The sequence below is a fragment of the Poecilia mexicana genome, unplaced genomic scaffold (genome assembly GCF_051168715.1).
Source record: "Poecilia mexicana isolate PSO_F unplaced genomic scaffold, ASM5116871v1 scaffold_13, whole genome shotgun sequence".
Lineage (NCBI taxonomy): Eukaryota > Metazoa > Chordata > Actinopteri > Cyprinodontiformes > Poeciliidae > Poecilia > Poecilia mexicana.
In genome coordinates this window covers 26,058,666-26,084,034 of record NW_028263382.1, presented here as the reverse complement: position 1 = coordinate 26,084,034, position 25,369 = coordinate 26,058,666, and the positions used below count along the sequence as shown (strand labels likewise).

The following is a 25,369-nucleotide window of genomic DNA, read 5'->3' as shown; positions in this document are numbered from 1 at the left end:
TTGGCATGACTAGAAAATGACAACAATTTAATATAATTTACCAATTAGGAAGTTTTGCACAATTAGATCTTCTCCGTTAGATTTATGTTTGAATTTGCATTCAGATACTGCATATATTCCACCTGGATCTCCTTGATAGTTTAGCAGATTACCCTGTACATAGCTTTCCAGATTTTCATCTGATTCCCTGTCCCTGCTGAAGAAAATCGTCCCCGCAGCATAATAAGACCACCACCGTACTTAAATAATTAGATGACTTTTGAAGCCCGTTGATTTTACTCTAGATGACTGGAAACAAATACATGCCACCTTTCAGATTCTCATGGTAAAATTATTAGATCAAATAATTTTTCATCTATTTTGAATAATGAACAACTCTGTGTTGGTCTGTATGACATACAATCCCAGTAAGACACATTGCTGTTTGTGTAGCTTGACGAAATGCGATAAAGCTGAAGAGGTACGGAAACTTTCACAGGATACAGTAGATGTGATGTGGAGGACTGAGTGAACATCGTTGCTGTATGTTTTGTTTCGACTGTGTTGAAGTAGAACAGATAAAATGATGAGACAAGGTTATAGAGGTTTGGGGGCATGTTACACTTGTTATAAGGTAAAACTGTCTGAATGTATAAAGCTAGAAAAGTGGGTAGAGATGGGGAAAAAAAAAAAAGATGTGAAGGTTGGACTGGGGGAAGGGGAAACCCCCTTGCCCTTTCCTCCACCGTTCTCCTGGGAGGACAAACACAGATATGACAGAGCAAGACAACAGGGAACCGACTAATGAGTCAGTTGGAGATATCATGAACAGTCATATCTACAGAAGGGATCTTTGATGGAGAAGAGGCGAGGAGAGTCACATAAACAGAGAAGGAGACATGGCTATAAAAAAAACACACCAACACACATAGAGGAGGCACACAAATGGATGCGCACACAGAGTGGCACACACGACCTGGAGGTGGATATGTAATTGCAGTGTGTTTAACCCGGCCATGTGTCTGCTGTCTAGACATGTACGCATCACTGTCCCCTCAGCACACACACACACACACACACACAATCCCACATTCACAGAGAGAAAAATCACTATTTTTTCTTACTGCCAATCACAAATCTCCTACCCACCAATTATACCTGTATTCCCTCAACTCCTACTCCACACCTACTCTCCAGCTAACTCAGCCTTCTCCTGACACACACACACACACACACACACGCACACGCACACACACACACGAAAGCACGCACGCAATCCAGATGAACAGACACACTTTCACACAGTCGTCCTTGGCCATTCAGTCCGTTTCTGTGCTTTCATCTATGAATAGAGTCATAAAAAGAAAACGACATCACAAATGTAACACATTTGTGCGCCGGCATCATTTCACATCTTCCACCAGCTAAATCACGTTTTACCACACCTCAGTGATTTAACACTAACTTACATTTCTGACAGACAGCAGCTTGATGAAAGGAAGGCTGCGATACAGGAGTCAAGTGGGTTGAAAAGTCGGAGAAAAAGTCACATGAGTAAGATCCGTGAAAGCTGCTGAGCTCGGATCTTTTAGTGCCGAGAGGTGCAACGAAACCTCGGCTAGTGGCCGGGACACCAGTTTGACCGGTAATGATGGTGACCAGTCGATTGGAAATACTGAAAAATAAGACCTCTTCCAATAAGTATCTATGACATGGCAGCCACTGTTGAGTGTTGAGAGAGCAACCAAGTCAAAAAGAAAAGATAGTTATTTTCAGTTTTTCATTTGAAAGTAACATGGAGGAAGAACAAAAGATATGAGAGCCGTTTCAACATTCGCTAACCATGTTTTAAATGTGAAAGTCACTTATATAAGATTCCAAATTCAACTTGCTTCATAAACTACACAATTTGGTCTGTTTTGAAATTACTCAAAAATGCTGTTGTATAGAGAAAACTCTCCAACACCCATCTTGTTTCCTGCTACAAATAATGAAAAAAAAATTAAATGTTAATTTCTTACATTGTACTTCCTTGAGAGAATTTGGCATTGCCAGTACAAAGCTTTACAGAAACTGGCCATGCATTTCTGATTGGTGTATGTTCAGTAAATACAATGCTTTAATCAGATTTATGTCATTTTTTTTTTACTCCCACGAACAAGTCATCATTGTCAAAATGACTGAAATTTGTCTCTAATGTGTTCATTCCCTTTTGTCTGTGCCATTCTTATCTGGTTTCCCTGCCTCTTTATCCAATGCACCATCTCTTCCTTCCCTTCACTGCTGCTCATCCATCTCCTCATTTTCCTCTGTCACCACTTTTCCCTATTATTCCACTTATCTATGCATCTATCCACAGATAACCCCATGCGTTTTCAACAGTTCCCTCATAATCCCACCTCCCTTTAAATATTTCTCTGCAAATTTGTCTCCATATCCTCTGCAGTGAGCGGAGGAAAAAGGATGGATGGACGGATTGACACATGGAAGGAAGGATGATTGTACAGTGTAGGTGGGAAAATCTTGGGAGGAAGGATTGACAGAGTGTGCACTGCTGTAACGGATATTAAAATATTCCTCTAGCGTGGAGATAGCGGTGATCCGGGGAACGATAGAGCAAGATAATGAAAAGAGGAACAAAAGTACTCCCCGCGCGGAGTGTCTGACCCCCCCACCCCCCGTCCGTCCCTCCCTCTCTCCAGTCGCACTCATTTACATAGTAATCATCCCAAACTCTGCATGGGAGCTTGGGAGACAGAAAGAAAGGCCGAAAGAAAGAGATAGATGGATAGATGTGTAGATATAAAGAATGATTTGTGAGGGAGGGAGGTAAAGAACAAGATGGATTTATTTTTTTTCTTGAAAGGTCCACGGGGTGCACGCGTGTGCTTGGATGTGTATCGATGGCAGATGTATTTCTTGGTTTTGAATTCACACGGTCATAAAAAAACATTAAACGCATACTGTGTGTGAATGAAGCACTTTGTCCATGGCGTGATAAATTTCAGAATGTTTTTCTACTTAAATGTGTGCATGTGTGTGTGTTTGCGTGCATGGGAGTGTGTGTGTGTGCGTGTGTGTGCATGTATGAGAGAGAGATAGAAAGAGTGGGAGTGAGAGTGTGTGTTTGCTCTCGGCTTGTTTTCCACCCAGGTTGATGAACAGATGAGGTTGTCCTGGCAACGTGATGAGACGCAGATATGTAAATGAAGCTGGAGGGTGAGCTTGCATGCACACACACTGCAGTATGAGGGGAGCTAATTTCACACACACATCTTGCTGAGACTGCAGCAATAGGCCTCAGACACACACACACACACACACACACACGCTAACAGTGAAACAGACACGCATAGAAACTCAGAAACAACAAAAGCAGTACAGCCCTTAATTAAATGAAACTGCCACCATCCACACAACATACAGAATGCACAACAGAAGGTCTTTCTGTTTCATCCAAAAAAATAAAAAATAAATAAAAAATCTGTCCTTGCTCATTACTTATCCACATTAAAGCCTCCCTCTTACCAGTTTTTAATCATTTATCAGTACTAAAATCCACCACACCCCTATGGTAACTCACCGGTTGGCTGGATCCGGAGCTGGAGCAGTAGATGGTGTACTTGCGGATGATTCCATTTGGTTTGTGAGGGGGTAACCACGATACTACGACACTGCTGGCAGAGGAGGGCACTGCTTTAATGCCAGCTGGGGGTCCGGGATCTGAATCACACAACAACAAAAAGAAGAAAAAAAACAACAAAAAAAAACAATCATCATCCTAAGACATTTATTCCACTTTAAAACGTACAATTTTAACTAGCTTGATCAATTTTGTATATTAGTGGAGTAAAATAAAAGTTTGGAAAAACAATGTTTGAAAAACATTTATTTATGCAGTGGCGAAGAAAAAAGCTCAGTCAGCAACAATTACATGACTCATGTAATTGTGGCTGTAAAGACGTAAATGTGTTCTTTCAGAGTCAAAATGCTGCAGGTTTGATGGTTTTTCTGGTCTGAGTCTGCGCTGACCAATGGGCAGCTTAAGCCGCTCAAGACTTTAGAGATGATGGCGGACGACCTGAGAGCTCCTGCTCACAATCCTTAACAGCACTGTCGATTGTTTGAAACAAGTTGGGTAGCAGTTCGTTGCAATCACTGACCATTAAAATCTTTAAGTAAAAATATTATATCGTCCAAAAATCCTTGGTAAAATTGTGAATAATGCACCAAATGATGTAATTGTCTCATCTCTCACCATCTTGAAACAGAGTTGTATAATGTTGCATGATTTTATTTCAAGGCTGTAAACTACTAGCCATTATGCCAACATGTCAGAAGCTGTAACAGTGACAGTACCAACCTTTTACTTGTCAAAGGAGAAAAAATGGCTTTGTTAAATGCTTGGGTGTGAGGCCGCAGGAGTCTTATGGAGGGTTGTGTGGTCTTTTGCAGAGTTGGGATATTAGGAAGATAAATTATAATTAGCATTTTAATAATTAGTATTTCAGCTTGAAATGCTTCTCCCTAAATATCCTTTGGCCTTTTCACAAAATTATATCATATCAGCTCCAGCATGAAACCAATACTGCTGCTTGGCCTTTATAAACGGAGCTGGTCACGGCCTCAACAATGCATGCACATGCATTTGTGAAAAAGTGCCGGAAAACAAAATATTTTGTAAAAAATGAAATGCTGCTCCCACCCACCTCACACCTATCCATGCTGCTGTGTGACCAACGTCCCTGTTGAATAAAAGGCCTAACAGCTGTAGACCTACTTCTACCCTCCATGTTGCTTTGGTATATTAACTTACTCAGGCAGAAGAAAGAGGCATCTAAGGCCTTCGATGAAAGTGTTTTGTGAAAGTGGCTTCAAAATGTATAGAATATACAGAATTAATCAAAACAGTGTCGCCTAGACATTAGTAGAGACATTTTAGTAGTAAAATAGTAGATTAGTCTGAAATAAGATATGTTGGCTTTTGTAGAAACAAATAAGACATTTTATTGTTTTTTTTTTAACCAAGTATTGTTTTCCAGCTCGTTTCACCACAGTTTTATTTTCTCTGGTATATTAATAATTTGTTGTTCCATTAATAACTGTAAACTTTCTTATCAGCATGTATCCAAGTAAGATGCGACACCTGACTCTGCCAATATCCCAACATAACAGTTCCAGATATTTTACTTAAACAATGATTTACATTAAAAACCAAATAATTTTCCTTGCTTTATTTTCTCCACAAAACCAGCTTATGTTTTTGTCAATCTGCTGTTGAGCATCAGTGTTGTGCACAGATGTCATGCTAACAAGGATTCAAAAACAAACCTTTTGTTTTATACAAGAAAAGCCTTTAGTTGTGTCTTTGCTCCTGGCATGAGATTTGACCACATATGTAAAAAGTAACACTGGAAGTGAATTAATGGCAGAGATCACACCAATTAACAAAAAAAAGAAACATTCCAGTTAAATTAAGCTGGAATTTCTTTTCATTTTTATTAGCACTAGATGTGTAATCATTTTAATTTGGTTATCTTCAACTATTCTACATTTACAGCAACCAAACGTAAATGCAATCGTGAGATAAAAACCACAAAACTGCTAAAATGTAAGCTAAAAACTAAACAACAAATCAAAAAGAAAAGAGCCCAGGGTCTCCAGGACCTTACAAAATAAAACAACATAAATAAATGGTCACGTTAAAAGTTCTTATGCCTTCTGTCCAGTGTGTTTGGGCATCCAAGAGACAGAGGCATAAGATGTCAGGCTGAGAACTGGCTGTTTGCACAATTTCATTGCAAACACTTTTCCATGTGTTACATACAGAACCGAAGGCGAAAGGAAGGGTTAAGCCGAGAGAGACGGATAACGTTTGTGAAGAGGTTGCCCCTGGACACAGTGTCAACACATATCAGGGGTAAAAAAAGACAGACTCCGACAGACACACTCAAAGACTAAGAAAATACACACATTTGAAGAGCTCTTGCGCAGAGGCCAGCTCATAAAATGGAGATACGGCAAGGAAAAGAGAATAAAGGCCTTTTTTGAAATGACACTTCTTTGAATCTCTACTCCCCCCTCTCACCACCCCCCATCTCTAGCGCTCCCTCATTTTCTCCATCTCGAGACGGCTGCCTCCTTCGCTGACTGGCCCCAGGGATGGAGAGGAGAGGCGGATACGGATGTAATCCACAGCCCGCCAGTGTAAGCACAAAATTAATTCTCTCTAAGCCACAAAGAATTAATCCCTTTCCTCTTGCTTCGTTGTGAGCTACTCGCACACAAACAATAACGAGCGGGGCACACATATGCAGCGATACGTGCACACCAACTCAAAGACTAGTCCACATGCAAAGACGGTTCTAACCCCCCAGACGCACACACATACCCACGTATTCACACACACCGACTGACACCCTTAGGGTTCTTTGCAGCACACACTTTTTGGCTTCTTAATTTTCATTAGCACTGGTAATGGCACATCAGAGCACAAAGAGGTTGTTAATCAGCAACCTCAGCCTTACAAAGACCCCCTCTACACCCGCTGGCTCCCTGCCTCCCACACTGCTGCCTAAACTGGGAGGAAAAATCCTTAAAGCTGCTTCAAAAAAAAAACAAAAAATACAAAGCAGCGTCAAGGCAAATGAAACATTATTGTGGGTAATTTAATTACCTGGCTTATCTAAACTGATGCAGCGAATAAATGCAAACTTACAGTCTTCACGGGTTTGGATGTACAGGACGTTGCTCCGAACGCCGTCTCCGGCCTGGGTGAAGGCCAGAACCTGGATGCTGTAGTTGGTGAACTTCTCCAGGCCTTTGAGCTCCACCTGCTCCTTGGTGGTTGTAATGTTTTGCATTTCACCCCACTCTGGGAACAGGATTGGTGAAAGTCAAACTCTGAACCGAGGCGTCAAATGATCACAGTTTTGAGCATTTACAAGCTTCTCCACACAGAAAGAGACACATTTTTATCTCTTACTTAAGAAACAGGATATTTCTTAAATTCAGAAATCTAATATCATAAGCTTGTTTAGGTTTTTGGTATAGTGTACCAGATTTCTTTTATTAAGTCTTGTCAGTTCAGACTCCACTGATTTGTGTAATTTGCTTAATGACTAAACATCACCAGAAACTGAGATCAACTTAAAAACACAAAAATATAATTAAAATAAATTATTTTGACAGACAGACAGTCGTACCTCCGTCTGGGAACACAGCCCAGAACACAACACGATATCCCTTCAATACACCATGGAGAGTCATTCTTGGAGGTTCAGCCCAGTTGATCACCGCCTCGTCTGACGTTACGGAGATGGCGCGTACGTTCTGAGGAGGCTGACTAGGCACTAAAGATGAGAGAGAAAGACATACGTATTGCTTACTTTAGCATTTAACCACATATGTCTAAAAGCTTAACTAAAAATAACAGGTATTCACAAAAGGACTAAGTTGTTACTTTTCAAAACGAATAATTTATGGAGGAGTGACAATGGAGAATACATAGTTTTGTCCAAGGAATAAACTACCATACAGACGTGGTTGCACCTTTTCAGATTTCATACAGGCCTGTTTAAGCGGAAAGTTGACTACAGAAGTCTACACATATGCAGTTAATCAAAATGCCAATTATGTAATCATGAAATCTAAGTTTTAATTGAGTAAACCTGTTAACCACATGATAAAAGTACACAGCTAACCATAGTTGTTAAAGAGAACATGAATCCATGTTGGCAGGTCAAAGCTTTACAAAAATCTAATTGTTTGTAAAATTGGATATTTTCACCTCAAACCTCTGTTTGGTGAATATTTAATTTAAACTACCGTCCCAGTCTTTAGTTTGTAGGAAGAAGCCATTGTTGGTACAGAGAGAACAACACATATCAAACAGCTCCTGGTGCAAATACGCAAAACAAAATGTTCACTCAAATGCTTCAGAATGACAAAAAATACAATTTCACAACAAGAAAGGCAATACTGAATCACCCAAAACATTAAACATGGCTAATTTAAAGGATACCTCCACAAAATTTGGCAAGAAATCATTTTGATACATTTCCACATCCGACCTAGATTATGTAAAACAGAGTAGTGACTTATAAAACCACAACAACAAAACCTCGCCATGCTTCTGCTTTGATGTATAGGATCATCTCTCTTTCTCCTCACAAGCCCCACTCTGTCTCTTCTAGCCCAGGTGTCTTTGGTATTGGCTGCAACTGACCACCAGCCATTCAGGCTTTGAATTACTCCCACTGTTGAAGATGAACAGAAGTCAACTTGTGAGAGGAGTAAGGACAGGAAGAGAGGAAGAGAGTTGACTAAAAGACAGCATGCAATCAAAGAAGGAGACGGTGCCAAGTCCACCAGAGAATTTCTCTGCAGCTGGTGGAGAGAGTAAAGGAAGTGAGGAGGGGGGAGGATGAAGGAAGGGAGGCAGAAATAAACGAGGGCTAGAAAACAAAAACAGAGCTTTGCATTAATAGATCTTTGAAGCTAATGATAAATAATGAGGATGCATCAAAAGATAGCCCAATATCCATATTTAGACCTTGCACAGAGGCAAAGTAAGAATTAGAATGCAGGCAAAGAAAGTAGACGCCTAAAAACATCTAAGATGTGGCTTTTGCTTAGCTGCTCAACAGATTCATACGTCTGTTAGAATGATTAGAAGGAACAAAACAAGAAGAAGTGCAGATTTTTTTTTTTTTTGGAAAACCCTGCTAATATATCGAAGGCCATTGTGGTCTAAATCCACAATAAGGACTAGATGGGGAAAAGAGACAGAATATAAATGGAGGAATTGAGGAGGAGAGTTAAAAGCAAAGGGGGTGAAAGATGAAAAGAGGGAGCAGAGAGACAAAGCACTCAGCTGTGGATAATTACAGCAGGAAGCCAGGAGAGGGAAAGAGAGAAAGACAGACAGAGAGACAAGCTAATTATAATTATTTTTAGTATGCTTGTTGGTATCATTATTATCATAATGGCCATCAATATCACTGTCGTCAGGGTTACAACCACAGGAAGGAACCAGGAGGGCTACGTCTCCTCTGGACCAATGAGGCTCAGCAACTGTGGACAATTATGCGACGCATGTGTTTGTGTGTACTCGAATGTTTTGTGCGTGACAAAGAAATCTGAGAATTGGATTAAAAATGGAAATATATAGTGCTCTATATCATTCAGAGCAAATCCAGGAGTATAATAAAACCATCAAAAATTGTGTCCTTTGAAGCCTGAAAAAAAAACAAACAAAAAAAACATTGTTTTTTTTATGCATTCAGGTGATGTTGCATTTTGTGGTTAAAAAATTATAATAAGCTTGTAATGGTAGATTCCTGACAATGACAAATATTACAGTTTGGTTGTTTTGTAATGTTTTCAGGTATAAAATGTGGGACATTTTGTGAGTAAATTATCTTTTTTAGCCAATAACTTTAAGTCATTTTCTATATTTCAATCTTTCTCTGCTCTTAACTGGGCCATCTTTGGTAAAATGCTTCAGACAGACCATCAATCATTCAAACTGTAAGCACTCTATTTAATACTAGTATAACATTTAATTTACTGAAAACAGCAAAGCTGTAATATAGATGCAAAGTTGTATTAAGACAGAAAAAACATGAGTCTACCGTCTCTCATCTTCCTGTCATGTTTTATACGAAGTCCAAGTAGATCAATTAGTTTTTACTCCCAAAATATCAATGTCAGTCTTTTTATGTGGCCACGCAGAGTTAATATGAGCTGCTTTATTTCACATGATTGACTGTGTGTGTCTTTTATGGACTCATGTTTTTGTTTTAGTTGTGTGCTTTGTGCATTTTTGCATGGTTGCTTTTGTTGCTAGAAACTTAAAGAAAAAGTCAGTTTTACATTCTTTTAATAGACAATAAAGAGTCTTGTCTTATCTCATCTGAAACCCTATTTGAGACTCTCTATCCAGCTTCTATTTGCAGTTTTAGTGGTGCCAGTGTCGGCTCTTCTGATCAGGATTGTGAAGAACTCAGTGTTTGAATGTACATTTAAAAGCGTTAGCACACACAAAATAGTGGCATCATGACATCTGTTTGCAGAAATACCAAAAATAAAAGTGACATCTGTGAAGTTAAGCGGTCTCCTTGGGGTTCGATCCTCGCCATAAATTCAGAATACTACTTATATGAAGAGATGTTTTTAATGACGTAAGCAAAACACTCCAAACTGGTTCTCTGGCTGTGGAAAATCAAGAACAGGCTCTTGCATCGGTCAAGGTTTAGCACTGTTACCACTTTTGAGAATGACCTCAAATAAGGTGCAAGAAAGAATGTTAATGGATTTTGATCAAATTTCTTGAACTATTGCACTAGAAGAAGCATTTTTAATGAGTCTATGCACAACAATCACGTGAATGGTTGGAATGTGCTATTGAAAATGACGCCTTTTGACATTAGTGACACTTGCATACTTGACACACACATAAAAGATTTTCCAATGCTGTCCCCAACTGTGTAAAACCAGAAAACATGCCTTAGCAGCTCATTTAATCATTTGTTCACTCACTCAGAAATATTCTGTTTACCCCTCAGTAGTCAGGGGGCACAACAGCTTCTCCACATGTATTTACTGAGATCACTCAGTTTCCTGCAACGCACTATGCTGTGTCTTGGAGACTATCTGTGTCCTTGGTGCAGCAGCATTTGAATTCTAGCAGCACAGCATTTGTTGTTGGATAGAGAAGACGAGAGAGAATATAACAATTGTGGATTGCAAATCAGAGAACTTGACTTGACAGAGATTATTGTATGAGAAAGCTAAAACAAGGGCAAAAAAATTGCAGTATGTAGATCAGAGAAAAAAAAAAGAAGAGAGGAGGTGATAAGATTCATAGTGCTGGCAGGTTAATGTTTATAATGATCCATGTTGCTTAACTTGTTTTACTACTGCTGCTCAACAAGAGATCTGAATCTCTATGATGAAACCTGATGTGTGTTATGTTTGTGGTCAACCTTACCATCCTCCAGTGTTGTTGCGTTGATCTCTGAGCTCGAAGGTCCTGTGCCTGCTCTGTTGAAGGCCTGGACAACAACACCGTACTGAGCAAACTTCTTCAGGTTGTCCAGGGTGTAGACCTCACTGTCCCCAGTGGCTTTCATCTCAACGATGCTGTACTGGCCGTTGCTGCCAGGGCCGTTCTCTCTGTACCCGATCTGGTAACCGCGGATAACCCCGTTCTGTAGCTCCTTTCTTGGAGCCTGCAGAGAAATGTAGCAAGAACAAAAAAAAGAAAAAAAAAAGAAAAGTGTGTTAGTGTCAAGCTGCTATTGGAAAATGATTTCGTCTGGTGCAGTGAGACCGAAGTATTATAAAGGTTGGTGCTTTGAGCTTGCAACAAAGACACTTCTTGACTTGATCCATTTTGCAAAATGAATGCATCAACATACCCCTACTAATGCTACATTTGGTAACTTAACATTGAAAAGCAACTTTAACATAAAAAATCCTAACACTGGCATCCTGTAAATCAGACAAAAGATTTTACAGTTCTGGTGTTGGTTTTATAAATCATGATTTATGGCTCAGCACCACATTACAATAAAGATCTGTTGTTGTTGTATTAACCTTCCTGACCTCTCAGTCAGGTCTTCTGGTTCTGGGTTAGGGTTAGAACCAGAACCAAAGCAGCATTCAGCTTCTATGCACCACAAATCTGGAAAAAACTTCCAGAAAACTGCAAAATAGCTGAAAGACTGAGTTCCTCCAAATCAAGACTAAAAACTCACCTGTTTAGAGATACTTTGTACCATAAAAAATGAAACACTGATCAACATACGCGACGCGTATTGATGAATTTGATCATTTCACTTGCCAAAATGTAATGTTTGTCACTGGTTTCTCAATTGTCGACTGCATGTTGTTTTTGTGACTTTTTAATTTTCATTTTTGTGTTTTATGAAGTGCACATTTCAGGATTTTGTTGAAATAAACTTGATCGATTGATTAACTGAATAGAGAAGCTTGCTTACAGGAGCTAAACTACTAAGAAAGCAAGGCACACGTCGCATAAACTTGCCTTCCAGGTCACGCGGATACTTTGAGAGGTGACCGGCTGAAGGACGACATCCATTGGAGGACCATCAGGCTCTGTGCAGTCAGAGACAGAAAGTCAAAGTCTGCATCATTAATTCCCATTAAAACACAGTTTAGGGTTTTACTACTTCTACTACATCTTGTTTTAAAAAATAAAAAATTCGAACTAACATAAATGCAAAAGTAAAGATAATGCTGTTCAGAAACCTACGTGCTTCTTCGGTGCTGATGGTGAGCTCTTTACTGGCCTCGCTCTTGCCTATCGCGTTGTACGAGAACATACGGATACTGTAGACGGACGCAGGGTGGAGGTCTACTATGTTGGCCTGATTGTTTGTGGGAGATATGTTTCGAGTGGCATGCTTCAGCTCCCAAGTATCTGTCAGAACGAAAAATGAAATAAATCTAATTTCAGTAACCAACAGTTACTGTTAAATTTTAAAAATTGCTCCGTTTTGTCAACAAGCAGTCTAGTTGAAGTTACCCGTCTTGTTTTTGTATTCAATGTCATAGGAGGTGATGACGCTATTCCCATCAAATCTTTGTGTCCATCGGAGATTCATGCTACGATCTTTTACTTCTCGCACTTCCAGCTCTGGCGGGTCTGGAGGCTCTGAGAAATTTAAGGAGAATTTAAGAACAAAACAACACAAACACACCAGCTGGTGCAACCAAAAGCGGGGAAGTGTTGGCAACAGTTTTTAATTTATGTGAAAATATTGACTTGAACGAATACCTTGCACAGTGAGCTGGATAAGGCCTCGTCCTTCTCCATAAGAGTTGATGGCATGACAGGAGAAGAAGACTGAATCTTCACGCTCTGCTGGCTTCAGCTGCAGAGAGAAATGCAGAAAGAGAAACGTCAAAGAGACAAAACGACCCGTTCACACGGCTGGAATGTTGTGTTGGGGGTCTTCATGACGGTTTCTTCTGTTTCCGTTGCGCGCTTGTTAGAGACCTCTTAGGTGACACTGCATCACAACATCAGCTGAAATTATGAAGTCTTTGATGCCTGTCGTACATTTTGATTCACAATTTGCCATCCAGCTACTAGATCAAAGTTTCAAAGTTATGATTAATTATTTTCTAATTCTTAATGCATCAAGAATAATCCTTAAAGAACCCAACACAATATCAACCCACTGTATAATAATTATTAAATACCTCTCTTCTCTTTACTGACGTTACCAATAATGTGAGTAGTGATTGTTTTAAAAATTTACTTCCAGTAGTTCTGTTTTTGTTGTTGTTTAGATGCAATTACTTTATTCAGAACAACCTGAATCCAGTTTGCTGTTATGGTACATTACAACATGATTGGTAACATTAAACTAAAAAGCAATATTAGTTAGGTGAAAAAACAGCAATATATCTCTAAATTCAAGATATCTTTTTATACTAATACTGTGCGAACTGTATATAATTTTACATCTTTGAGATATTCCAGTGTGACTGGTCAGACACTCAGAGGCACTAGTATGCATTCTGATAGTTTAGGGGACTCAATACTTTCACGAGGCACCACTAAGATTCACTATGTGTAGCCCAGCAAAGCAGACCTTCACCAGTTCACCGGTCCCACCAAGGTAAAACCTCTAAATAAAAACATATGTGGACAACAGGAAACGTGAAAAAAAAATGAAATAAGAGAAAGCTATTTGTCAAAGATGCGAGTAAAAAAAAACAAACACACAGTTGTCTGATTTCACCAGCTAGACGCTCTGCTGTAAACAAATGTGTTTTACCTTGAGAGTAGACAACACCTCGTCTGTCTTTTCGTTGGGGCTTGTGGTTATGGAGTACCGGGGGTTGCGTTCTGGGTCAATCACCGTGTCACCCCTTTCCCAACGGATGATGATGGGCCATTCTCCTCTGGCTGTGCAGTTCAGCTCCTTCACATGACCCTTCTTGGCCATGGTGGTGTTGGGGTGACTGGTGATCATTGCTGGGACTAATGGGAGAAAGGAAATCGAGTGTAAGATGAAAGGAAGGTGTGGGCAAATGGGTAGAAGCAAAGGAAATCACTAAACAGATAGGGATGCTGGATGACAGTCCGAGATAAAAGAGGAACGAAAGAAAAGTCAAGAGTAAGTGGATACTAAGCAGAATTTAAGTGAAAAGAGAGAAGTGAAGGAGTGGAGAGAGAGGTGGAAGAGAAAGGAGGAGCTCAGAGTAACAGAGTTCCAATGCATTAGAGCAATGAAGAGCTGTGGTCATTGAGGTAAAGTCAATAAACCTCCTTTCTCATTCTCCAATAGTTAACATAAGGGGAGTAAGTGAATGAAGAGGCAAAACAATACACTCCACCTTTCGTGTACGATACACAAATCCCTCACATACTCAATCTTCTAAGTCCAACACTCACACACACACACACACACACACACACACACACACACACGCACACACACACACACACACACAGTATCGATCCGACGAGGGTTCTGCTGTTTTGTTTTCATCACTTATTCATCCCACTCGCCGTCTTTTCCGCTTTTCCCTCTTCTCCGCTGAGCGAAACAGACAGAGTTGAGGGAGGCAGAGGAGGGGAACGGTTTAATCAATAACACTAACACGAGAAGGAGAAAGGAGTGCACCGGCGAGAGCGGGGCAGCCCCATGGATAGAGAAACATGTTGAGAGCAGTAGATGCAGTTATCTGCACCTTGTTTTACTGGATTGTGTGCGCGAGTGTCAAAAGCTGCCAGATGTCAAGCTTAACGTCTCTCTTGCGAGAACAGCTGAATTGCAAGATCAATGCGCTGCAAGTTACAGAATACATTAGCCTTGGATGGTGCTGTACATGACAGTAATAACCTTTGTTTTTTTGGATTTATGAATGTGCGCACAAATACTGTTTCCTTTTCATTTTTACACAGGGCTTGGAGGTTCCTGACAGGCAGAGCGGGATAGAGTCATTGATTACAGATAACGATCAAGCTCAAAGTCTTTTTGACTGTCTCAACACAGATCCCATGAGTCAAAAGATCAATGGCTCAGTTATCGTCTCACTGTCTATCACAGGTTTGCAGACAACCTGCTCTTCCCCCCCCCTCCCCCCTCTGCTAATCGTCACCTTTGCTTCATCAATCCGAAAGTACTGCGAGCTAATTTATTGGCTTGACCTGGTTAGTGAGTGCAAGGATGCTAAAAAAGCAAAATCAGAGCATCCTAAATGTTCCATCTCCACTCCGACCTCGTTTCCCCTGTGTGCGTTTGTATACTCACTCTTAACAGTGAGGACCATACTCTTGCTGATGTCCGAGCCCACGCCATTGGAGGCCTGACAGAGGTAGAAACCTCGATCTTCCTCCAGGACATGTCTGATCAGCAGGGAGCCATTAGTCATGATCTGAATGCGGCCAGTCAGAGGAACCGGGTGGTACTGCTGTGGGTTTCCAATCCCAGCTAGACAAAAAGGGGAGAGCCAAACGGGCAACGTTATTGTGAAGTATTTTTCAGATGAACGTTGACAGAAGAAAATGACACATGCAGATCGGTGTGACGAGGTTTGTGTACCTAAAGCTCCTCTGGCGTGCTTCCACATGACCTTAGGAGGAGGGTATCCATCAACAGAACAGTTCAAGATTGCCGATTTGCCATAGATGCCATCCTGGTTGTTGGGCTGCACAACAAATCGTGGAGGGACTGGAAAAATCATGAAAAAAATGTACTTCAGTACAAGTCAAAAGCCAGTTAATTTCAATTCAGGTGAGTGTCAAAACTTTTGACTTGAGTGTATTTGAGATTCTGTGCGAGTCACAAACACCATCATCTGCATTCATGTGCATAGGCTAAAAATAAAACTTGGCTATTTTCTTTTAACGTACTGTAAATTTCCCAGCTGCTTTCAGAGATGAGAAGTGAAGATGAGCCAGTTGTTGCAGGCCTGTTTTTACTGTGATTACAAGCTGATTTCATCCATGTACATGTATGTAGGACTGTTTAAATATCAAACTATTTTCCGTGTTGCTCGGCTTACAACACGGATGGCCTTCGTCTGATCTGAAAATGTAGCAGTTTAAAAGTGAATTCAAAACCTTGAAAACAAGAGCGGTTTTACACGACAGAAATCCTTATGCTGACTCTGTTGGGAGTATCGACGCGCTACACCTGGATCTTGGAGGCCGAGATCACTCTGGCCACCATCTGTTGTAATGCTTGTAAGTGTGGTTTACTCCACTTCAAAAATTTGAACAATAATATTAGTATTTGGTGTGATGTGTGGCTCCATAAACTCACAATTTATGTGTGAAAGACATTAAGGCCAATGATTTAAAAAACCCCAAAAAACTCTAATTTATTCCAGATTTATTGTTTCTTTTTATTTCATCATTTATAAAAGGGAATTAGCAGTTATTTTACATTGATTTTAAATACTTTCAAGATTTACAATTAATCTTTTTCACAACTAAAAGTGACTTGACAAGGTAAAAACTGTTTTATTACAGACGCATCCACGTTAGAGATGTTAAGAATAATCTCTTATCAGCCACAGGGTGAATAGCTGTTTGCGACTTTTTTTTATTTCCCAGCTCTCCTGAAGCTAATTTTCTAATTATACCCAATATTTCTGTACTTCTAGCCCTCTCCTTTGCTTACCTGTAACTGTGAGCTGCCTCTCTGTGCTGACAGTAGCAGCGTCGTTGCTGGCGATGCAGGTGTAGTTGCCGTTGTGTTTGAGCGACACTTTGGAGATCTGCAGTGAACTCATGAACTCCTTTGTGTCGATGGTGATCCCCGAGGAGGGCACGATCTCCTGGCCGTCCTTACGCCAGGTGATTCGTATGGGCATGTCTCCAGATGACACCACGCAGGCGATGTACATCAATTTACCGATGGAGGTTGGGGGAAAGTCAAACGGCTGGATCAGCGGGGGGACTAAAAGGGTCAGAGACAGAATAAATGAAAGAGAAAAGCCGAGGTAAAGGAATGAGAAGGATTTAGTTGAAGAAAAAGAGGAGGCGGTGCAATAAAAAGGTAAAAAAGTCCTCTTTTTTGTTTTTTTTAAAAAACAGCCCGTAGAATTACTTATTTTCTTCTGACAACATCATTAATATGTCTCTTTCTCTGTTAATAAAGTAATCTAATACTAATGATGTTCTGTGTCCATCTTCTTGCCCTGATATCTTAAAGATTAAAAACTTCCATAGGCAAAAGTTGGGCAACTAACCCACTGCACCCTCCACAGTGGCCCTCACCAACTCCTCGACTCCAACCCACCCTGCCCTGCTCAAGCCAACCCATAATAGCTGCTCTAATTAGAGCACCATCCATAGGGGAGAAAAACCGTGTTGGCATGGATACCAGCTGAGGTGATGCTGATGATTTGAAGAGGGGGATGACGATGGGGGCTAGGTTCTCTGTGTTTCAGCAGAGACATCTGGGAGATTTTATCTGGGCCTCATTAACATTCATCTAATTAAATCAGAGGCATGATGGGCACAAATTCAAATAAACACATACCTGCATCAACAAACAGCAAGACGCGTGTGCATATGCACACACAAACAAGTGGTAGCCTGCTCCTAAACTTAACGTGCAGAGCAAAACAAGGAAGCAACAAAAATCTCACACGTCGAAGAGAACGAACACAACCCACACTCACACTTCACAACTTCCTGGAACAAACATGTTGTTCTGTTGCAGCTAAGGACAGCACGTAACATTAGGAAGAAAAAAAAATAATATTCACAACACATACTTTTCATTTATACCAACGCGTGCAACGAGCGAGGAGCACACACACTCGCAAAACTTATACAATAGAACTCCTGCTCTCTTCAATTGCCGAGTGGCTGAGAGCTTGCACTTGGCCTCTCTGCCCCCTAATCAGGGGTCATTAGAGGGAATGCACACAGCTTTCCCTTTTTCTTCTCATTTCGTTTCACTAAAACAGTCCTGCTTCCAACCATTCCAATAATCACTCTGTTTATGGCACTAAACCAAAGTAGATTAAAAAGGATCATAATTCCTCTTCACTGATTTGTTCTTTGTCACTGCTGTGAATGATAATCCCAACAACCAACCTGATTGACAAATCCTTGATAAAGCATTATGAAGTAGAAAGAACTTCAAGCATCCTGGAGCAGCACTGATTAACATATTCAAAGATGGCTTAACCTGAGACTGCGTTGAAGACAAGCACAGAACTGATTACAAGTTGCCTCAGAGCCAAAGACAAAAGTGCACCATAACATAAAAGGTGAATGAAAGGTTTCAGCAGGCGGATCTGAGACTGTTGATCGTTTATCAAGTGAACAAGACTGAAGGACAATAATGATTCTTTTTCTAACTTCGCTCGGTGTTTCACTAGGGGAATGGCCTCGGCGTGACCCAACTACGTTAGCTCCAATGACATCACGTCTGTCTGCGACAGACAGACACATAGACATAATATAAGAGTCGACCCCCCATTGGCCGCTCCAGCGCAGGAAATACGGCGGCCATCTTGGAGCGGTATACCCTCCTACATATATAAACATATACATATCTATATATATGTATGTACACACATGCATACATATAAACATGTATTCAATATATATTATTCAGTATTAATCATTATTTATTTGTGCCATTATTAATCTTTATTTATTAGTGTTTGTATAGTTATATAAATATATATTGATATTACTAAATTATTTATTAAATAAATTATGAACGGCTGTGTGCTTTGTAATATGCTCTTCATACATCGATATCAGAATATTCTGTTCCTATTCTATTGTTATAGCCACTAAGCATATTTAAATATGAACTATGTATTAAAAACATACTTAAAAATACAATTGTTTATAAATGTAGCTTTGATATATGTTTGAATATGGTTTCCAGTAACAAAAAAGTGTGTTATGATCGATTAAATGCGCTGATACGTCATTGTGCCTGCTAAACACATAACGCTGAGTGCAGTGGTGTACCGCTCCAAGATGGCCGCCCTAAATCTCGTCAGCGACAATAGGCGAGAGCGGTCCATGAGGCGTCTATCCTTATATTATCATTATATTATGTCTATGCACAGACAGGTGGAACAGTCACCGTCGCTCCACCGACCATCCAATATCATGGCCAACCTACCCCTCTTAACTCATTTCGCTTTCTTCCCGTGTGAAGAACTACGAAAAGCTCCCTCAGCACATTCAGGCTAGCTTGGCTCTGCTTAACCGTTCTTAGGCGTTCCGTAAAGGAAGACGTCGCTGAAGGCAGTACCAGGACAGGCCTGGACAGTGCTGGGTAAGTGCTTCCAAAGAAGCATTTTCTTTTCTTTTTTTTTCCGTTTGAAGCAGCTATCGCGTCGAGGTGGGCTGCTTTTATAGCTACTGTTTTAATTAACAGAGTAACTGTTGGCTAAGCTAACACGTAAGGGTGGGCTTGGTAGCTGCTTAGCGGTACATCGCTAGCATAAACAATTGGTAAAGTTCAGCTAACGTGCCACGGCGAGCGGATTTTATCTTCAGTTTTATAGCTAACGTATTACGACGAACTATAATAAGCTTTCGGCATGGCTACGGCTCCCGCCCCCACCAAAGGGTCGGAACCAACGGTTAAAGAGGGTGTATCCCGCTCGTGCCCTGCGTCATGCGGGGCCTCTATTTCGGGCAGGGACCCGCACCCTATGTGCATCGCTTGTATGGGCGCTAAACACGCTCAGGCGTCGCTAGCTGACCCTCAGGGGTGCCAGCACTGCTCGTCGATGCCAGAAAAAAATCCTGGAAAGGCGGCTAAGAGTAGCTGTAGCTAACAGCCAGGACCCGTGCCTCTCATCATCTTCAGCTGTTGCGGCGGGTGAAATGCATCAACCGCGAGCCTCTAAGAGCTGGGCGGACATGATGGAGGAAGAGTCCTCGCCCATGCCCCCTCTGTTTGAGGGTCTCATGGGGAACGGGGAACTCGAAACAGGCTTGGAGGAAACGGAGGACAATAATTGATTTCATAGAGGAACATTTCTTTTGACAATTCATTGGTGAAGGTAAAGTTAAATGAATAAACTCCAGAAAGCTGAAGCAAATTTGCTGGGGTTTTCTGTTCCATACGATGCATTGTGAGGCTTTCAAGTGCTTAAAAATTACACATATGTAATTACGTGTAGGCATTGTGTAAAATATTGTAAAACAAAACTATGCTATTAAATGTATATATTACATGTCATATATGCATACATATGACACGTCATGCAAAATCAAATTTTTTAGCCCTTAAATAAAAATTTTAATTTGTTGTCCTCTCCCAGTGGAATGCTGATATATTTACATTCTTTTTGAGTCATAGTTTTCAGTCTGTTCATTTTTCTCCATTACATTTTCTTGTCTATTACATCAGTGCATTTGTTGTGGAAATGCTAAACAAGGGTATGGAATTCCGGCTAATCAGTTTTGCGAATCTCTTTCTTTCTTCATTTAAGTACATATAAAATGCTGTAAGATTGCAAAGGTAAACTGTCTTTGTACTTATGATGGGATTTGTCACATTAAACACATTGGAAACACAGCTCTAGTAGTGCATACATAGAAGTTGCAGCTAGAGTCACAATTATTCACACCGTTCCAAGAGAAGAAATATATTTTTTGAACAACTTATAACTATCCTCACATGAAAGTATTCACCACTCATGAGTACGTCACTTGAAAGTTCCAATAATCAAACTTAGCAGATAATTTAACTTCCCATGACTGTCAGAATCAACCAAATCAAACATCTGATTTAAAAATTAAGATGCTAACAAAAAATTATTTAGGATGCTACCTAAATGTAGCAGAGTGTCTAGACAACAAAATATTGTACTTATGTGTAGCAGCACATTGCATTTTGCACATCCAAATGGTCTATCTGAACTCCAACTGGATCACGTGTTCAAGCAGAGATCATGTACAACCGAGGAAGTGTCCAGTTGTAGCGATAGACAACGTTCCACACCTCCTTTCAGTAAGTCAGAACCTGTGAAACAGTTATGTTCAGTAGCGTCATCTCTGTAACTGACCTTTGACGGTGACATAAATGGTTTGTGTGATGAATAGCTGTGGCTGGATCAGCACGCTGCACACATAGGCACCCTCGTCCATGCCTTTCTGAACGTCGCTGAGCTTAAGCGTCCCATTCTCAAACACCACCTGGAGAAGTATCATGAATGTATTAGCATGCACTGATACGTCATCAATACATAGAGGGGTAATTGTGAAGAGTAAACTTTTGGAGTGTAGGAAAAATAAAAATAATTCCCTCATTTGTGTTGCGTGCGTCGTGTTTTACGAGTTTAAAGTGGACCTCACCTGACGATGGTTGTCAGGCAGCAGAATTCCCTCCTTGTACCAGTTAATCGAGTAATAAGGATACCCAATTACTCTGCAGTTTATGAAAGTGTTTCTTCCTGCCACCGCTGTAATATTCTTCATAGGCCTAATCCTCGGAGGCCCTGATTTGGAGAAAGAGATAAATACAGATATGTGGGGAAAGAAAGAGAGGCACAATCAGAGAAAGAAAAAGAAAGAGGGGGAAAAAGAAGATCATTAGTTTATGGTGCCAATAGCAGGTCTTGGAATTTTGGGAATAATGCCGAAAGGGGAGGTGGAAAAGGAAGGGAGTTGGAGAGAGGGGAAAAAGACAGAAGTCAGAGAAAAAAAAAAGTGTATAGAGGTTTAGAAAGAGATGGTGGTTTAAGACATCTTATGATTTTCAGGTAAAATGGCATTTTAATTCTGCAGCTGTATCGGAATACCTGAAGAAGGGTTATTCTAAAATATATCACATAAAATTGTTATGAGAAGTGCCTGTTCCTCTGTATCTATATAGATCAGAAGAAAGATTATCAATAAAGCTCTTATTTTTCTTATACTGGAGGGGAGATGAGATTTTATTTAAAGCTCATTATCAACAAAAACTGGAACTGACTATTAACTACAAAGACAAAAAAAAATCTAAGTAAGTGAATGTAGGAAAACTTGCATGTTTTTTTTTTTTTTCCCAAGTTTGTTTAAATATTTCTGGATTATTTGAAGGAATATTTCTGGATTATTTGAAGGAAGTGGATCTATATCTATGCCTAAGAATAACAGTCTGTTAATCTTTGGTGACTGATTGGTCCTGAAAGGTGAGATACCACCACAGCAACTGACAAAACAATTTTCAACATCTCAAATATTATTTTTTTGTGACTTCCTGTTTTCAATGCACTTTCTGTTTCTCTTGAAAATACCAAAGTATATTTTCTGTGCTGTTTTATTGTCTATATATGACTAATGTTATAAAAATACACAAGAATGAATTCTATTAAATTTGCTGGAGTCATCATCAAAGGAAAAAGTCACAAAATACTGTGATATATCTACAATAGTAAAAAAAAAAGTGCCCATGTTGAGCAAAATGCTTTTTAAAAAAAACAAAACAAAAAAAAACGTAATCTGAATGTAATTTGACAGAAAACGTTTAGCATTTTTGGCAGCAATTGAGAGCCATCTCTCAGTCATTCGTCACTTCGTCTTTGACCTTCTCATCATTGTTCATCTTGTTTTTGCTTCTTCTGACACCCTCTCCTATACCCCTGCCATCTTTTGGTCTCATATTTTTTCTCTCCCTTTCCTCCTTCTCTCAGCATGTTCTGAGCTTTGAAGTCACAACTCTGACGAGTCAAAGATGTATTATTCAGGAGCTCCGTCACATATACGCACACACGCGCCCGTGCGAGTGCACACACTCGAGCTTAACATAAATGTGTTTTCGGCTACGTCTGTACGTTTCTGTGAAACTTGGTTGCTCAGTGAAAAGGATATTTTGAATAAAGCAGAATCATAGTGAGTGGGAAAGCATATTAGCATGATTGGGCTTTGTGAAGTCTGGTCGTAAGTATGGGTGTCAATGTATGTGTGGCCGCGCCATTTCTGACAGTTTGTGTAGCATGGATGACTAAAACTCTGGCACTGGAGCTCATTCTCACTTCAATAATCTTTCTGACATGTTTGCTTAGAGCAGACTTGCATGTCACAACTATACATATCAACGAAAGGACCAAGAAAAGAGACTGAGAGAAATTGAGAGAGAGAGACTGAGAGGGTGATGCAGCTTTGTCCATTGGTGTCACTCTTTATCAGTGTCATCCCAGACAACAGTAACTTCACCCCTTCTGTCAGCAGAGTTTACAATCAGCTGCTCCACTTATAAGAAGCTGTCCTCTTTTAGTTGTTCCCGTTTCATTCAATTTTCCTCGAGTACTTAATCATTTGTTTCCTTCTCATCTTGGGTTTCATGGGTGAATTTTCGATAGAGGCTTCTTAAATTGCTATGACTAGATGTATAGCTAATGTACAGTCTGCTTTTAAGTCATTTGAAGAATACATATGTGAGTAGTATGTGTACATGTGCATAGTGTGTATGTAACATTTTCTCATGTTACACACACAAACACACAGTGTAATGTACTTTATTGAGGCATAATTGTGAAGCAAAATGAGCCAGCACATTGTAAAAATATTTTTCACCGCAGCTAAAATTGCAAGTCCTTTGGGACTTTACCATATTTTCACACAACAAATTTCCACAAATTTGTGAAGTTCATAATTAGTTGATTCGATGTCAATGCATTCTCTTCCCTGAGCTATAAATATCTGTAGCTCCACCAGGATTATCATTGTCCTCTTGGCTGCTTCTGCGATCCGTGCTGTCGTTCTGTAGCTTAGCGGTGTTCATTGGCCATATGTGTCTGAAATGTAACGTTTAAATCGGGCCTCAACATCCAACCTGAACTAAATAACTAATCAGAGGCCTGAGACCAAAGGTAGTTTAAAATTAATCCTGATCTCTGATTTTGCACTCTGCTGGTTTGTTAGTGTAACATCGTTTTTAGCTTTTGTTTTACATATTCCAGCTCAATTTTCTCACTTGTTGTGAATGCAGAGTGAACCAAGTGCAAATCTTCTGGGATATGTGATTGGGGCCCAACAGGATGGAGCCATGTGCGCATGTACAGGCTAATAAACCTCTGCACCTTTCTTTCTTTCCTCACCAGGGTAACCTACTTTCTCTTCTATTTATACTATTAAAGCAGATTAACACATCTTTATATTGTGCATTCTTGTTTAGATTTATCTGTGTTGTATGCTTATTAAAAATGCACCAAAGAAGCCCCAGCTCGACCATCAACCATATAACTTTAGCCCGACACGTACTGAATTTTGGGCTAAACTCCACGAAAAAGATTTGCAGTTCTGTCACTCTCTCCATTTTCAGATGTTGGATTAAACAGTGCTTATATGATGATTTAAAATGTTTGTTCAAACAGATAGGTTGTGGAGGTATCTTAGTTTGAATTATGTATGCATCAACACTACTGTGACATATATATGTTCAGAGGTTTTGATTACATAAAAAAAAGACAAAGAAAAAAGATTTCTTGTTTCTTCTTCTAGAAGAAACAAGAAATCAAATTTTAGAAAGATGGTAAACAAAAATAAAAAGGTATGAAAACTAAAACTATAAAGAGGAGAAAAGACACGCATACAGAGACAGAAATAGAGTAATAGGAGGGTACAGTAGAGGTTATTGGTCAGGGTAGGGAGGGGGTCAGGCTATGGGAAGCCTCTGTATGACTGATATTGAAAAGTAGACAGGCACCTCTTACGTTTATGCGCGCTTGGTACTCAGCACTACCAGCCGAGTTTCGTGCGGCGCACCGATACACTCCTCCATCACGAATCTGCGGGCTGCTGACGTTGACAAAGCTAACGGTGCTCCCGTCGGAGAGCGTGTACTGGCTGGATCTCACGCGCGACAGATCCCGAGCCACGGGCTCATCGTCCAGGGTCCAGGTGATGGTAGGCGGAGGGGCTCCTTTGGCAGCACACATCAGGGAAAACGGCTCACCAGGGACCACCACTCGTTCACTGAAGGAGGCGACAATACGGGGCGTACCATCTACAAAAAAAAAAAATCATTAGGCAAAAATATAAGAAATAGGAAATCACCCAACAGCGGGTCTCGGTACTTTATTCCAGCTCCCATTTCTTCTACACCCTCAAAAAACACTTTGCCTGAACCATGAAGCAATTAGAAGAAAGTGCTTTGTGCTGTATATTTTGTGACATTTACCCACCAGCTAAGCGCTTCTAGGACTCTCTGTGGAAAGCCATGTGCAGTCCATATTTTTGTGGTTGTGTGGCACAGAAAGTAAAACACCCAGTAAGAGTTTAAGGCCAAACACAAAGTGATTAAAGAAAACAATGGATATGATTATGAACTCTTAGTTTTTTGAGGTTTTTTTTAAAAGTTCTTTTTCTTCTTTTACTCCGAGTTCAGCGTATAAAACAGCACCCCTATAAATCTACAATAAAAGT

General features: G+C 40.2%; 1 protein-coding gene across 1 annotated transcript in view; it reads right to left on the bottom strand.

Annotated features, from left to right (window-relative positions):
- The window catches only part of dscaml1 (Down syndrome cell adhesion molecule like 1), a 117,785-nt gene that overhangs the window by 19,347 nt on the left and 73,069 nt on the right, over positions 1-25,369 (bottom strand). Inside the window, exons 7-21 of the mRNA XM_088011953.1 lie at positions 24,651-24,950; positions 21,317-21,459; positions 21,028-21,157; positions 16,650-16,928; positions 15,567-15,695; positions 15,276-15,455; positions 13,794-13,999; positions 12,785-12,881; positions 12,533-12,661; positions 12,260-12,427; positions 12,032-12,102; positions 10,973-11,213; positions 7,185-7,331; positions 6,698-6,853; positions 3,563-3,702 (exon numbers count right to left, since the gene is read on the bottom strand). Of these exons, the coding sequence (XP_087868079.1) occupies positions 3,563-3,702; positions 6,698-6,853; positions 7,185-7,331; positions 10,973-11,213; positions 12,032-12,102; positions 12,260-12,427; positions 12,533-12,661; positions 12,785-12,881; positions 13,794-13,999; positions 15,276-15,455; positions 15,567-15,695; positions 16,650-16,928; positions 21,028-21,157; positions 21,317-21,459; positions 24,651-24,950 (2,516 nt within the window). The remainder of the gene's footprint in view (positions 1-3,562; positions 3,703-6,697; positions 6,854-7,184; positions 7,332-10,972; positions 11,214-12,031; positions 12,103-12,259; positions 12,428-12,532; positions 12,662-12,784; positions 12,882-13,793; positions 14,000-15,275; positions 15,456-15,566; positions 15,696-16,649; positions 16,929-21,027; positions 21,158-21,316; positions 21,460-24,650; positions 24,951-25,369) is intronic.